The 13,828-nt window shown below is 68.6% G+C and overlaps 2 protein-coding genes across 2 annotated transcripts; one reads left to right on the top strand and one right to left on the bottom strand.

Moving 5' to 3' along the window:
- Positions 1-751: 751 nt before the first annotated feature.
- On the bottom strand, positions 752-6,081 carry DDX51 (DEAD-box helicase 51). The gene is made up of 15 exons (XM_058691551.1): positions 5,743-6,081; positions 5,504-5,655; positions 4,431-4,581; positions 3,969-4,114; positions 3,804-3,875; positions 3,607-3,713; positions 3,341-3,449; positions 3,110-3,255; positions 2,743-2,935; positions 2,550-2,665; positions 2,337-2,453; positions 2,060-2,161; positions 1,893-1,956; positions 1,662-1,796; positions 752-1,440 (listed from the first exon to the last, which is right to left on the bottom strand). Exons 1-15 carry the CDS (start codon positions 6,041-6,043, stop codon positions 1,414-1,416), a joined length of 1,938 nt encoding a protein of 645 aa, XP_058547534.1. The 5' UTR covers positions 6,044-6,081; the 3' UTR covers positions 752-1,413.
- A 49-nt stretch (positions 6,082-6,130) lies between these two features.
- Positions 6,131-12,725, top strand: NOC4L (nucleolar complex associated 4 homolog). The gene is made up of 15 exons (XM_058691552.1): positions 6,131-6,334; positions 6,549-6,669; positions 7,380-7,486; positions 7,765-7,872; positions 7,984-8,133; positions 8,206-8,305; positions 8,409-8,443; positions 8,849-8,899; positions 9,004-9,115; positions 9,343-9,403; positions 9,625-9,735; positions 9,833-9,993; positions 11,633-11,715; positions 11,858-11,971; positions 12,051-12,725. Exons 1-15 carry the CDS (start codon positions 6,218-6,220, stop codon positions 12,168-12,170), a joined length of 1,551 nt encoding a protein of 516 aa, XP_058547535.1. The 5' UTR covers positions 6,131-6,217; the 3' UTR covers positions 12,171-12,725.
- Positions 12,726-13,828: the final 1,103 nt, after the last annotated feature.

Raw genomic sequence — 13,828 nt, forward strand, 5'->3', positions numbered from 1 at the left:
CGTCCGTGCCCAAGCGTCATCTGTTGGCCACGTCCGCGTCTCCCGAGCCAAGAGCATGACTTACGTCCCTTCCCTAGTGCCCGGTCCACCCACTGTTAGGTACAGACGAACGTGAAATCGGGCAGCGGGCGCGAGCCTCACTGCGTGAAGGAAGAGACACCCTGCGGGTGGGAGACGAGCCCCCGGGGAGAGGTCTCCTGAGCCAGCCTGGCCTCGTTTCCCTGGAGTCAGGGGTCTGTCCACGCGGAGGCCCAGGAAGAAGCCCCCATCGGCGAGGCTGGCTCCGGCCCACGGGCGGCTCACCCGTCCGTCCTCGGGGAAGCGAGAGCCATCAGGTGATTCGGACCATCGGTCTCGCCGCCACGCAGGCGGTTCCGGTGCCCGTGGTGGCGGTGCCCCAGGGTGGACGTCGAGCGCCATCCGGCTCCGGCCGTGGGCGAGGCCTCAGCCGGCTCAGCGGGTCCCTGGCGCAGAGTGAGAACACACGGGGCTCACAGGCCCCTCCTGGCCCTGAGCACCTGCAGCCTGGCGTCTCTGGCTCGTGCCGTGTGCAGCACGTACAGACGCGTAAGCTGGTTCTGCGCGGAGGACGCTGGTTTTTGTCTCTAAGGGGTACGACGCGTTTAGCTGGAGATTCCCAGCTTGAGTGCTTCCTACCCCTGCCACACGCCCCCCGTGGGCAGCCACGCAGCCCAGCCTGTGCTCCGATTACCCTGCTGGTTCCTTCAGAACAAAGGACTACGGCCCGACCCTGGTTTGTAAGGTTGTTTTAATTTCGGCAAACGAACCGTGCAAACAAACCCTTGGCACAGCAGCGGGTCAGCGCTTCTGAAGCAACAGAACGTCGTGGCGCGACGGGCTTACCCCGCTCCCGCGTGGTGACTGACGGGAAAGCGCGTGTGGTCTGGTCCACGCCGACGCCACGGGGATGCAGGCACGCCACGCTAGGACGGCGCCAGGAGACGTCACACGCCAGCCAGCCCCCGAGCCAGGTGCCAGTGCGGGACGCAGGGCAACCTGTGTGACGCGGGATGGCGGGCACCGTGGGGACCCAAGTGGCTCGAGGCTAGACCCCTGAGGCCGCCCCGCCAGCTCTGGACCGCGGGAACGGTCCTACTAAGCCCTGCTTCCAGAGAGCACCGTGCACAGAGGCCACCGAGCCTCCCCCAGACCCTCACCCTGGGCCTGGAGCCAGGCCTGCTGCAGGGACTGTCCTGGGGCCGGGCACAAGGCGGCAGCGGGCGGGGGGACAAGCGCCCTCTCGGCCGGTCGCTTCCTTGGAAATCCGAGAAACCTGTCTTCTGTTCACATACGCGGCAGGCGGTGCTCAGGATTTTCCAGGAAGGAGGTGGCTAAGCCCAGCAGGTGGCACAGGGTGGGAAGGGGCTGCTCTGCAGCGTCCTCTGAGCGCGTCTAGGCCGCCTTCTGTCTTCGCTCTTCCTGTGGAGGGGAGAGGTAGGGACTCGCACGGTGTCGGCCCCCCGCCCCCGTCCGCGGCCCCGCCCTGGCGCCCCAACCCTGAGACGCAGCACCTCCGGACGCTTGCTCAGGAAGTGCGGTTCTGGACCCGCCCCCATTCCCGCTCTCCAGCCCTCCCACCCCCTCCCCCGCTCTCGCACAGGTTGTCAGATGCGTGTCGCGAGAACGCCACGGCCCCTCACCTTGACGGCCTGCTCCAGCTGGGACAAGGCCTCCTCGTAGCGAGGGACCAGCGGCCTCAGGAGCTCGCCGGGGATGTCGTGCCGCGCCAGCTCCGGTGCCCCCGCCTCGGCCAGCATCCGGAGAAACCTCCTCTCCTGCAGGCCAACGACGGGAAGGGGTCTCAGCCTCCCCTCGGCCACCGGCCGAGCCCCCCCCCCCCCCATCCCCCGGCAAGCGCCCCGCAGACTCACCTGCACCTTGAGCAGCAGCGTGAAGGCCTGTCCGGTTCTTCCCGCGCGGGCGGTTCTCCCGACCCTGAAACCGAGCACGACCACCTCGAGTGCTGGCCCCCAGGGGTGCCCCGGACGGTGGCTTCTCTCCGGGGCCCTTCCCTCCAAGGCCACGGGACAGGCCTCACCGGTGCACGTAGGTCCGCAGGTACTGGGGGGCGTCGTAGTTGACGACCAGCTGCACACCCTGCACGTCGATGCCTCGAGCCGTGGCGTCTGTGCTGATGAGGCTGGGAAGCGCGAGGGGCTCAGACCCCGCCCGAGGCCGGGAGCCCCTCTCCCTCCGGCCCTGCGGGGGACGCCGCCACCGACCCCAGAGGGGAGCTTCCTTTGGGGAAGTACGCCCCGGACGGCCCAGGCCGGGACCTGCCGTGAGCGTTCGCTCCCCTCCTTCCGGGTACTCACAGCCGGATCTTGCCCTGCTCGAACTGCTTCAAGACCACCTTTCTCTGGCCGGGCCCGCAGCGGGAGGAGAACTCGGCCGCCGTCACGCCTCCGAAAGCCTGGACTAGCAGGAAGAGCCTGGGCGGGAGAGGCGGGAGGGAGACAGGTGGGCGGGGCCCGGAACCCGCCTCCCCTCTGCTCCCCTCTGCTCCCCTCCGCCCCCTCGGACCTCACCTGTGTGAGTTCTCACGGGAGTTGGTAAAGCAGAGGACCCTGGAAAAGTTCATCTCCAGGATCAGGTGCAGGATGACCAGCGGCTTCGTGCGGAGGCTGCACGGAACGTAGCGATGCTGCGGGGACAGCACGGGGTTGGCCCCGCCCCAAGCACCGTCGTGTGCCCCCTCCCCGCCCCGTGCGCCCTGCTCACCGAGAGCCCTGCGGGGAAGGTGTACTTCCCGCCCGAGTCCCCGTCCGCGTCCGCGTCCGCGGGGCCCCCGCGTGCCAGCCCCGTGGAGAAGAGCCGGGGCTGGTGGAGGCCCAGCTGCTGCAGCTTCTCAGGGTTCTGTGTCAGGGTGGCCGAGAAGAGCAGCTTCTGCAGCGGCATCTGAGGGCAGCAGGTGCTGGAAGGGGAGCAGGCGGTGGGCCGGCGACCTTGGCCCGGCCGGCACACCTGCTGAACCCGGCCGCCCGGGACACGCCAAGGCAGAGCGGGTCTGGGAGACAGAGGGGAGCCGCGACGGGACCCACGCTCAGGGTGGCCCCACCAAGCTCAGGGCAGAGTTCGCTGCATGTACCTGGCGGCAGTGGTGGCCCGGAGCTGCCTCCTCTGGAGCAGAGCACAGGGGTCCTTGGCGCTATCACTCGGGAAGGCCGCCTCCATCACCCGGGGCAGCCAGGACTGGTGCATGCTGTCGATCATCCGGTCGGCCTCGTCGATGACCTAGGAGAAGCAGGACGCCTGGAGTCTGGTGGCCGAGGTCAGTGTCGGCTCCGAGCCCGGGCCTCCCTCCAGGCGCCCGACGTACCAGGAAGCGGAGATGCCGGAGGCTGAACCCCGGGGTCTGGTCGATGTGGTCCACCAGGCGGCCGGGGGTGGCCACCACCACGTCAGCCAAGCAGCGGAAGCCGTCTGCTCTGTGGAGCGGAGAGCAGCTCAGCAGAAGCCCCCACGCCGACCCCCAACACAGGGGAGACCCGCAGACCGCCAGGCTTTCTGTTCTCGCGGGGGCCGGACGGCTACGATGCGGCCGCTCCCTGCTCCCCAAGGGGCCCACGACCCATCAAGACCTACGTCCTCTGAACAAGACTCTCCTGCTCCTTGACCAGCGATTTCTGCCCAGTGATCAGGGCGACACGCAGAGGAGTGGCGTCCGTGTAGACGTTGAACACTTTGCTCACCTGGGGAAGGAGCGGCCGTCACCGACCTGGTACGGAGCACCACAGTGACAAGGACCCCGAGTCTGACTTCAGAGCGTGGGGTGCGCATACCTGCTGGGCCAGCTCCTTGGTGGGCAGCACGACCAAGGCTCGGACCTGGCACACGGCACGACACAGCAGGGCCTGTGGGGTGGGGTGGGGACAGCCACCGGCCTCAGCAGAGCCGGTTCCCTGTCGGCCGAGCCCCCCTCCGAGGACGGCGGTCCTCACGCTCACCTGTACCACGGGGATGACGAAGGCCAGGGTCTTCCCGCTGCCCGTTGGGGCAGACACGCAAAGGTCGCTGGGCCGGTAGCCGCCTCTGGCCACCAGAAACCCGTTAGCTGTGCTCTCCAGGAGAGCGGGAATCACCGCGGCCTGGACTGGACAGGGAGGGACGACAGGAACATTTGTGCCGGAACCACCAGAATCGGCAAGGCACCGAAGCCCAAAGGAGACTTGTCCCCCATCTATGACTTCCAGGCTGGGCTGTTCTCACTCGAGGACGACACCAGAGCCTCTAGGGACTGCCAGGCCCGGGCGGCCAAAGATGCCCGAATCCCAGACCACGCTTGATGCTGGCCTTGCCCAGGGCCCGTGTTGTCAGCTGCTGTGCCACAGCCTTGCCGCTACGGCTCTGGTGACTCTGGGCGAGGAGGCTCTTGAAGGCACCTCCCCCTCCCCCCCCACCCCGAGCACCTGGAAAGTAGGAGGAGATGCCATGTGCCCGCAGCTTCTTCTGCATGTCAGGATGGACGGCAGGGATGTCCTCGATAGGCACCGAATCTTCGGTGACGCTCTTTCCGACACAGCTTGGCTCAGCCAACCACGAGGGCAGGAAAGGCTGGACCTACCGTAAAGAGAAAGGGGCCAAACGAAGACTCCAGGGCCCGCGGGGTTAGGGGAACAAGACCAGCGGAAACTAAGGACTCGCGACACTCAAACCGAAGAGGCCACAGCAAGGCAGGCCCCACGAGCCTTCTAATGCGTCTCCTGGCGTCTCCCCACCCCCACGCCACCTCTAAAGGAATTAAGCAACGCACACCAGAAAGTACCTCTCCCCTGAGCAAGGTCACCGGGGGAGCTTCCTCTCACACCCGCGGTAACGTCCACACCCTGAGCCTGGCCTGCAAAGCCCTCCGTGACCCACACTCACCTGCCCCCAACCTCCTATCGCTGCCTGAGCCTTAACCATACAAACCTCGTTTTACATGCCACAGCTCACTGCTGCCTCAGGGCCTTTGCCCTGCTTTCTCAGGTCCGCCTTACCCAGGCTGCCCCCTGTCTTCTGATCACAAGTCAAGGTGCACTTCCACACTGGCACTGACACAAATGCTCCCCCGCGCACCCTGGCAAACCTACCGTTTCCTTCTTGGTAATCACCATCACCCAAAAGCTCTGTAACTTACTAGCTGCTTCTTGAAAGCTTGCACTAAGAGAGCTATTCCTTAGATACGCCCACCAACTAACAGAACGTGTTTTAAAACACTGCTGTGATGCAAACCAGAAGCCCATTTAAAACGTTTACCTGCAAGTTTCACTCTTAACTTTATTATAATCACAAACAAAATTCTGAGCTGACATAGAATTCCAGGCACCAAGAAGAAAACCGCAGGACAGACGACTGAAGTCCAAGCCGTTCGCTTGCTGAACAGGCGCGACCCTCGGAGCTACCCCACCAACACGGGCTGGATCCGCGACAGCCGCCAGACCCCGACTCCCGGCCGAAGCAAAGCCGTGGAAGACTTTCCTTCCCACCCCGGGCCGCTCACCTTTGGCGCCCTGCTTCTCTCAAAGCCCCCGAGCAGCAGGGCGTGGGCTGGAGGTCCCGAGGCCTCTTCGGGCGGCCGTTCTCCCGAGTCCCCCGGCGGCCCCGCGGCCTGGGCGCTCTCGCTGCTCTCCCCGGGCGCCTCCTCGCCGCTCCCTGCGCGGCAGAAGCGGACAGGGGCGGCGCGTCAGCCCCCCACCCCCGCGGACCCGGGACCCCCGTCCCCGCCCGGCCCGGCCCCACCTGCGTCCGCGTCCTCGCCGTCCACTTTCCGCCGCTTCCCCCGCGGCGCCTGCGGGCTCCCCGGCGGCCCGCCGCACTCGCGCCTCCGCGCTCTGCGCGGCCGCCGCCGCCGCCGCCGCCCCGCCGCCTCCGAGTTCTGCGCGGCCCCCGCGGGCTCCTGCTGCTGCGGCTGCTTCCGCCGCTGCCGCTCTCGGGCCCGGCACTGCAGCCGCTCCAGCAGCGCGCGCGCCCGGCCGTCCGCCCCGGCCTCCGGCCCGGCCGCCTCGGGGCCCGCGTACCGCGCGACGTGGAAGAGCGCCATGCCGGCCGGCCGCACGCCTCTCGGCCAGACGCGCGGCGATGACGCCAGACGCGCGGGGCGGGGACGTCGTGCGGGAGGCCTCGGCGCGGGGCGGTGACGTCAGGGGCGCGCCGGACGGTGGCTTGAGAGTCCGTGCGTTCCGCGTGGGGCGGCGGCGGCGGCGGCGGCGGCGGCATGGATCGGGACCCCAGCCCGGGGGGCGCGCGCCGGGCGCTGGGCCGCCTGCTGGAGGCGGTGCTGGCGAGTCGCCGCGAGGCCAACGCCGTGTTCGACATCCTGGCCGTGCTGCAGGTGGGGGCGCGCGGGGCGCCGCGGCCGGTCCCGGGTCGGAGGCCTGGCAGGGGGCGCGCACGCGGGCCGACGGCGGGATTCCGGGCTTTCCCGGGCGTCCGCTCCCGTCTCGCGGGGCTCCCAGGTCGGGGAGGGGGTGTCCGGTGGGAGGGTAGCGTCGCGGCCCTGAGTGAGGAGGGAGGGCCGGCCCCCTGCGACCTCCGTGTCCCCGCAGTCGGAGGACCCGGAGGAGACCCAGGAAGCGGTGCGCGCGTGCAGCCGCCTATTCGGGGCCCTGCTGGAGCGGGGAGAGCTGTTTGTGGGCCAGCTGCCCTCCGAGGACACGGTCATGGCAGGTGAGCCTCCCGCAGCGCGTGCCGGGTCCAGGGCCTCCTCTCTGGAAGGGCTGGAGGGAGACTTTGTCAACACGGGATGACCTCACACGGCCTTACCTTGGGTCAGGGGAAGTGCACAGCAGGGGCTCCCTGTGGGGAGGGACCATTGCGCCCAGAGTTGGGGTGGGAGAGTCCGTATGTGGTCTGTTTAGAGCAAAGGTTGAGTGTGCTGTGCTTTTTCAGGGTTTTTGTTTTGTTTTATTTATTTTGAAAGAGAGAGCATGAGCGGAGGAGGGAGTGAGGAGAGAGAGAGAGAGAGAGAGAGAGAGAGAGAGAGAGAGAGAGAGAGAGACAATGTTAAGCCGGCTCCACGTTATCAGTGCAGAGCCGGACGCGGGGTTTGAACTGATGAATGTTGAGATCACGACCTGAGCTGAAATCAGGAGTTGGGCCCTCAATTGACTGAGCCACCCAGACGCCTGTTTGTTTTTTGGGGATCACTCGTAGGATCTGATCCTGTTTAACGCGGGCAGTCGGGGTTACGTGTTCCCACCGCTGGTTGTGTAGCTCTTGGGGTGAAGTGAGGCGAGGAGGGTTTCCCACCCCGCACCAGGTCTGGGGCCACAGTGACCCGTTTCCGTTCACTTCCGGGTGGGGCTGCGCAAAGAGCGTAGCGGGGAGAGCTGCGTCCAGCCTGGTGTGTGTGGTCTGACCACCCTGCTCTGCCTCAGGGTCCCAGGGGGCGACGCGGAAGTACAAGGTGTGGATGAGACACAGGTACCACAGCTGCTGTAACCGCCTGCGGGAGCTTTTGGCCCACCCCTCCTCTGAGGTCAAGGTGAGTCAGGTCGTCGGCCTTGCCTCTACCCTGCGCGTTCCCTGCACCCCCAGCCGCCAGGCTGTGCACACTCAGGCAGGGGTGAGGCCGCAGGCTTCTGCGTGTCCGCGCTTACCTGAGGACGTCTGGTTTTCTGTCTGCTGGGTTTTCTAGCGGCCGGTGTTGTTCTGCGTCCCAGCGCGTAGGGGAGCGTTGTCTTGGGTGCACTGAGACTTAGGTGCCGCGGAGGTGACGTGTGGTCCGGGCACCTCAGCCACTCCCTCGCCCGCTTTCCCCAGGAGCTGGCTCTCAGCACGCTCATGAAGTTCGTACAGCTGGAGGGAGCACATCCCCTGGAGAAACCCAAGTGGGAGGGCAGCTACCTGTTCCCTCGCCAGCTTTTCAAGGTCGGGGCACAGCGGTGTCGGGGCGGGGGGGGGGGGGGGGCGGGGAACACCTCTGGGCACAGCCGGGATGGGCCTTCGCTCCACCGACCTCGCCTCCCTGCCGGCCCGCAGTCGGTGGTGGAAGGCCTGCTGCCTCCGGAGGAGGACCACTCGCTGCTGGTGTCCCGGTTCCAGGAGTACCTAGAGCACGGCGACATCCGCTACCACACGATGCAGGCGGCCACGGGTGTCGTGGGCCAGGTGGCTGGCAGGTACCCCGAGGTGAGCCGGGTCCCGTGTCTGGGGGAGGGGTGCGCAGGGGCCGCGCCCGAGCTGATGCCAGGCTTTCGCCAGGTGCCGCCTGCTTTCTGGAACAACGCCTTCGCGCTGCTGTCTGCCGTGAGCCTCCCCTGCCAGGAGATCAGCTCCTCCAGCTTCTACGTGAAACACGCTGGTGAGCGTCCCAGGGGGCGGTGCGGGGCGCGGTGGGGGGGGGGGGCACCCAGTGAGCCGCCGCCTCTTTCCCGCACGCCCTCTGACCCCTGCCTTCCCTACAGAGCTGTCGCACAAGTGGAAGGTTGCTCATCTGAAGGTGAGACGCTTTGGGGAGCGCGCTGGGGACAGGGCCCTCTCCACGCGTAGGCGGCGCTTGTGGGACTCAGAATTTTCCCGGCTCAGACAGCCTCGAGGCTCCCTCACGGGGACGGGGGTGGGGTGGAGGCCGCCGGTACCTGGCTCCCAGGCTCTTAGCGGGCTCCTGGGTGCCGGTGTCGTTGCCGCGTGCGGCCCTGGGTGCGCTGCTCACCGGCTCCTCTGTGGCCGTGTTCCGGGTGCGCGTTTCTTCTCGCTTTGCTGGAACTTCTCCAGTTCTGGGTTTCTAGTTCTTACGCAGGGCGGGAGGGAGGCCGTGAGTGCCGTTTCCCCTTCCAGGGTTCCGGGGGCTGGGGTGGGGGCCTTGTGTGCGGCCTTGACGGCACCCCCACCCCCTCCCCCGCAGGAGCACAAGAAGGCCTTCCAGCTGATGTGGCTTGGCTTTCTCAAGCACAAGGTACTGGCGGGGTGGGGGGACAGGTCCCCCGGGTCTGGGCCGCTCTGGCCCACGTGGGTCTTGGGGTGAGGCAGGTGCACCCACCGCTGCTGCCTCCCCGCCAGCTGCCCCTCAGGCTGTACAAGAAGGTGCTGGTGATCATGCACGACGCCATCCTGCCCCACCTGGCCCAGCCCACCCTCATGATCGACTTCCTTACCCGCGCCTACGACGTGGGTGAGTGCCGGGCTCCCCTCCCAGCGGGCTGGGCTCCCGGAACTGGGGCTGGAGGAGCCCTCGTCAGGGCCTGGCCGGTCGGGGACGTGCGTGCTGGAGCCCGAGTCCCCTCCCGTCCCCTCCCTGGTGGGACGGAGCGGGGGCGCCTCCTGCTCTGTTGAACTCACCGGTGGGGGTGGGGGGGAGCAGGCCTCGTTGGGGCTTCTCAGCCGCACGTTGGCCTGCAGGGGGCGCCATCAGCCTGTTGGCCTTGAACGGACTTTTCATCTTGATTCACAAGCACAACCTGTGAGTGTCGATTTGGGCGCCTGCCTGCGGGTCCAGCCGTGCGCGTCTGCCCCTCCTGTGTCCTCTCCCTGTCTTGGGCTGGGGGTCTGCTGGGCTGCCCTAGGGGAAGTTGAGGCGTGACAGGGTTCCTGGGAGCCGTGATCTGTGTTTTCACTCCGTGTCTCCCCCCCCCCACCCCGCCCCCCTGGCTTGCGTGCCACTCCTCACCCCTGCACTCCCAGCGAGTACCCTGATTTCTACCGGAAACTCTACGGTCTCCTGGACCCGTCTGTCTTCCACGTCAAGTACCGGGCCCGGTTTTTCCACCTGGCCGATCTCTTCCTGTCATCCTCGTGAGTGCCGGAGAGGGGACGCGGAGGGGCTTAGACTCAGAGCAGGGGCCGGGAGTCCGGGCGACTGGGGGTCACTCACGTTCACCATCCCGCCCAGCCATCTGCCCGCCTACCTGGTGGCTGCCTTTGCCAAGCGCTTGTCCCGCCTGGCGCTGACGGCGCCCCCCGAGGCCTTGCTCATGGTGCTGCCCTTCATCTGCAACCTGCTGCGCCGACACCCCGCCTGCCGCGTGCTGGTGCACCGCCCGCTGGGCCCCGGTGAGCGAGTCGCGTCAGCGGGGGGGGGGGGGGGGGGGGGGGTGCTCGGGGACCTGGGAGGGGAGTGGGGGGGAGCCTGGGGGGCGTGGGGACCTGGGAGGGGAGTGGGGGGGAGCCTGGAGGGCGTGGGGACCTGGGAGGGAAGTGGTGGGGGGAGTCAGGGCTTGGGGACTTGGGAGGGGAGTGGGAACCTGGGAGGGGAGTGGGGGGGAGCCTGGGGGGCGTGGGGACCTGGGAGGGGAGTCAGGGGGAGCCTGGGGGGTGTGGGGACCTGGGAGGGGAGTGGGGACCTGGGAGGGGAGTGGGGGGGGCCTGGGGGCGTGGGGACCTGGGAGGGGAGTTGGGGAGGCTGTGGGAGTGGGGGGCCCTGGGAGGGGAGTTGGGGGGGAGCCTGGGGGGTGTGGGGACCTGGGAGGGGAGTAGGGGGGAGCCTGGGGGGTGTGGGGACCTGGGAGGGGAGTGGGGACCTGGGAGGGGAGTGGGGGGGAGCCTGGGGGCGTGGGGACCTGGGAGGGGAGTTGGGGAGGCTGTGGGAGTGGGGGGCCCTGGGAGGGGAGTTGGGGGGGAGCCTGGGGGGTGTGGGGACCTGGGAGGGGAGTGGGGACCTGGGAGGGGAGTGGGGGGGAGCCTGGGGGGCGTGGGGACCTGGGAGGGGAGTTGGGGAGGCTGTGGGAGTGGGGGGCCCTGGGAGGGGAGTTGGGGGGGAGCCTGGGGGGCGTGGGGACCTGGGAGGGGAGTAGGGGGGAGCCTGGGGGGTGTGGGGACCTGGGAGGGGAGTAGGGGGGAGCCTGGGGGGGCTTGGGGACCTGGGAGGGGAGTGGGAACCTGGGAGGGGAGTAGGGGGGAGCCTGGGGGGGCGTGGGGACCTGGGAGGGGAGTGGGGACCTGGGAGGGGAGTGGAGGGGAGCCTGGGGGGCGTGGGGACCTGGGAGGGGAGTGGGGACCTGGGAGAGGAGTGGGGGTGAGCCTGGGGGGCGTGGGGACCTGGGAGGGAAGTGGGGGGGGAGTCGGGGCTTGGGGACCTGGGAGGGGAGTGGGAACCTGGGAGGCAAGTGGGGACCTGGGGGGGGAGTGGGGGGGAGCCTGGAGGGCGTGGGGACCTGGGAGGGAAGTGGGGCGGGGGGAGTCAGGGCTTGGGGACCTGGGAGGGGAGTGGGAACCTGGGAGGGGAGTGGGGGGGAGCCTGGGGGGCGTGGGGACCTGGGAGGGGAGTTGGGGAGGCTGTGGGAGTGGGGGGCCCTGGGAGGGGAGTTGGGGAGCCTGGGGGGCGTGGGGACCTGGGAGGGGAGTGGGGGGGAGCCTGGGGGGTGTGGGGACCTGGGAGGGGAGTGGGGGGGTGTCTGGGGGGCTTGGGGACCTGGGAGGGGAGTGGGAACCTGGGAGGGGAGTGGGGGAGCCTGGGGGGGCATGGGGACCTGGGAGGGGAGTGGGGGAGGCTGAGGGAGTGGGGGACCCTGGGGGGGGGCCGAGGGAGTGGGGGGAGCCTGGGGGGCGTGGGGACCTGGGAGGGGAGTTGGGGGGACCTGAGAGGGCTCAGACCTGGCAGGGGAGTGATGGGGAACCAGGAGGGTGGGGGGCCTGCCCCCAGCAGCCAGAGCTCAGGAGCAGGCTGTGAAGCAGGGCCCGGGTCTCGCTCTAGAGCTGGATGCCGACCCCTACGATCCTGCAGAGGAGGACCCGGCCAAGAGCCGCGCCCTGGAGAGCTCGCTGTGGGAGCTGCAGGTGAGCTGTGCATCCCCGCCCCCGCCCCGTCCCCAGCTCCCCCGGGGGCTGCCGTGACTGGACGTGTTCCCACCGTGTGGTGCCGTCCGGGTCCCCGGGCTGCCCCGGGGAGAGGGTGGTGACGGCCCGTGTGCCTCTCCAGACCCTCCAGCGGCATTACCACCCTGAGGTGTCGCAGGCCGCCAGCGTCATCAACCAGGCGCTGTCGGTGCCTGAGACCAGCATCGCACCCCTGCTGGAGCTCACGGCGTTCGAGGTGAGGGCGCGGGGCTGAGGCCTGGGCGGCTGGGGTGCAGGGGACGTGCGGCGTGGGAACACCTGTCCGTCCCTTGCAGGTGTTCGAGCGGGACCTGAAGAAGAGGGGCCGGGAGTCGGTGCCCCTGGAGTTCCTCCCGGCGCAGGGGCTGCTGGGCCGGCAGGATGATCTCTGCGCCCAGCACTTCACGCTCAGCTGACCCTGAGCGCCCGCTCCCCGCCCCCCGCCCCCACCTGTGGTTTTGTAGGAGAGAGATGGGGGTGGGCTGTGGGTGGCGGGGTGGAGTCCGGGGAGCGCTGGCCTGTCTTCTGACTGCTCCGGCGGCCGGGTCTGCAGGCTGGTGGTCACAGTGCCGGCCATGCACGGAGGGCGCCTCGTGTCCACCCGCGGCCCCCCCCCCCCGCCTGCCCCCCCCCGCCTCTCCCCTCCTCCGGAAGTCTCTCCCTTAGCCGGAGCCCGGGTGGGCGTGGGGCCAGGGTGGGGGTCGGGGGCTGCGGCCACACGGGGCTCTGGGTGCACTGGGCGGTGGCTTCTGCCAGCCCTGTGTGACCCCGGGGCCCCTTACGTCCGAGCATCTGGGCCACACCCCCCTCCCTGCTGCAGCTGGACTGTGACCTGGGAGCGACAGTGAGGGTTCTCTGTCCTGGTTAGTCATGGGCAGCATGGAGTACAAGCCACCTGTTCCCAGTCGAGCTAAGGAGGACCTGCCTCTTTGTCCCGTGGTGCCCGTGGTCCCAGGTGCGCGGTGGGCGTACGGGTGGAGCCACCTGAGCCGTCGCGGCCCTGAGTGGCGTGGGTGCCGGCAGCTGCGGGCCGGTCGTTTGCTGTGTTTCCGGGTTCTTTCTTCAAGGCCCCGTTTCTGCCGGGCGAGCTTGGTTCCTCTCCGGCGTGAGTCCAGCTTCCTCTTAAAAAGCGTCTTGTTCAGGGAGAGAGTCACGTGAGTGATAGCCGCTCCCGTGGGTTTGGGGGCCTGGCGGAGATGCAGGTGTGGGTGCAGAGCCAGGGAGGGGGCGTCCCTGGTTCTGCAGCCTCTTGCCTGAGCCCCCCCTCCCCGCCCCCACGGGAGCACTCGGAGTCACAGCAGGCAGCGGTTTGGCCGCCTGGGTCTCTAGGGAGCTGCCCCGGCGGCCCAGGACCCTCGTGTGCCTGGTGGGGACGCTGGGTGAGGGGTGAAGGGGTGCTGCTTCTGCGTCCACCTGTGTGGTTTCAGGGGTGCTAGCGCCCCGTCCCCTGGTGGTACCGTCCTGGCCCCATCTCAAGTCCACTCCTGCCCCCGGGCCTTTGCGCTGCCTTCTCTGCAGCTTTGCTCTCTGCTCCTGCCTGCGGACCCCAAGCCGAGGGAGGCCTCAGGGAAGCCTCTGCCCGGCATCCTGTCGGTAACAGCTTCGGGCATGCATGTGGGGCGCCGCTTGTTCACGGCCCCGCTGCCGTCGGTGCCCCGTGGACGGTCCCTGCCACCCTTCCCAGAGACCGAGGGAAGCTCGTCACGACCTGGTCCTCGTCTGGTCCCCGGGGCCCGGGACTTACCCGGCACAGAGGAGGGGCGCGTGCACGTCTGTGGTAGAACGGCCCGGGGGTCCTGAGCCGCCTGCTTCCGGCAGAGTTCGGCACGTCCGAGGCCGTCCCGGCCCCAGCTGAGTCCTGGCACGGGGACACCGGGGGGCAGGGCTGCGGCCTCACGCTGATTGAGAGAGATGTCATCCTGTTTTTTAAAGTAAAACTACAGAACTCTCATCAAGCAGGTTTTCTCGATCGTTGCAGCATCGTGTGCTGTCGGTAGCCTTCCTCCTTCCAGCGGGTCCGGGGCTCACCCCTGCACACCCCGCCCGCGACACCCCCTCACCCCCGCACCTGGGC

This window comes from Neofelis nebulosa, chromosome 11 (genome assembly GCF_028018385.1).
Source record: "Neofelis nebulosa isolate mNeoNeb1 chromosome 11, mNeoNeb1.pri, whole genome shotgun sequence".
NCBI lineage: Eukaryota > Metazoa > Chordata > Mammalia > Carnivora > Felidae > Neofelis > Neofelis nebulosa.

What these genes read in the sequence shown, in the direction of transcription:
- DDX51 (XM_058691551.1), bottom strand. Translation starts at nt 6,043, where the DNA reads ATGGCGCTCTTCCACGTCGCGCGGTACGCGGGCCCCGAGGCGGCCGGG. An exon ending in AGAGAAGCAGGGCGCCAAAG is followed by an intron (nt 4,582 to 5,503) that starts GTGAGCGGCCCG and finishes TCTTTACGGTAG; the next exon opens with GTCCAGCCTTTCCTGCCCTC. An exon ending in CCAAGGAGCTGGCCCAGCAG is followed by an intron (nt 3,714 to 3,803) that starts GTATGCGCACCC and finishes CTCCTTCCCCAG; the next exon opens with GTGAGCAAAGTGTTCAACGT.
- NOC4L (XM_058691552.1), top strand. Translation starts at nt 6,218, where the DNA reads ATGGATCGGGACCCCAGCCCGGGGGGCGCGCGCCGGGCGCTGGGCCGC. An exon ending in ACCCCTCCTCTGAGGTCAAG is followed by an intron (nt 7,487 to 7,764) that starts GTGAGTCAGGTC and finishes CGCTTTCCCCAG; the next exon opens with GAGCTGGCTCTCAGCACGCT. An exon ending in TGGAGCTCACGGCGTTCGAG is followed by an intron (nt 11,972 to 12,050) that starts GTGAGGGCGCGG and finishes CGTCCCTTGCAG; the next exon opens with GTGTTCGAGCGGGACCTGAA.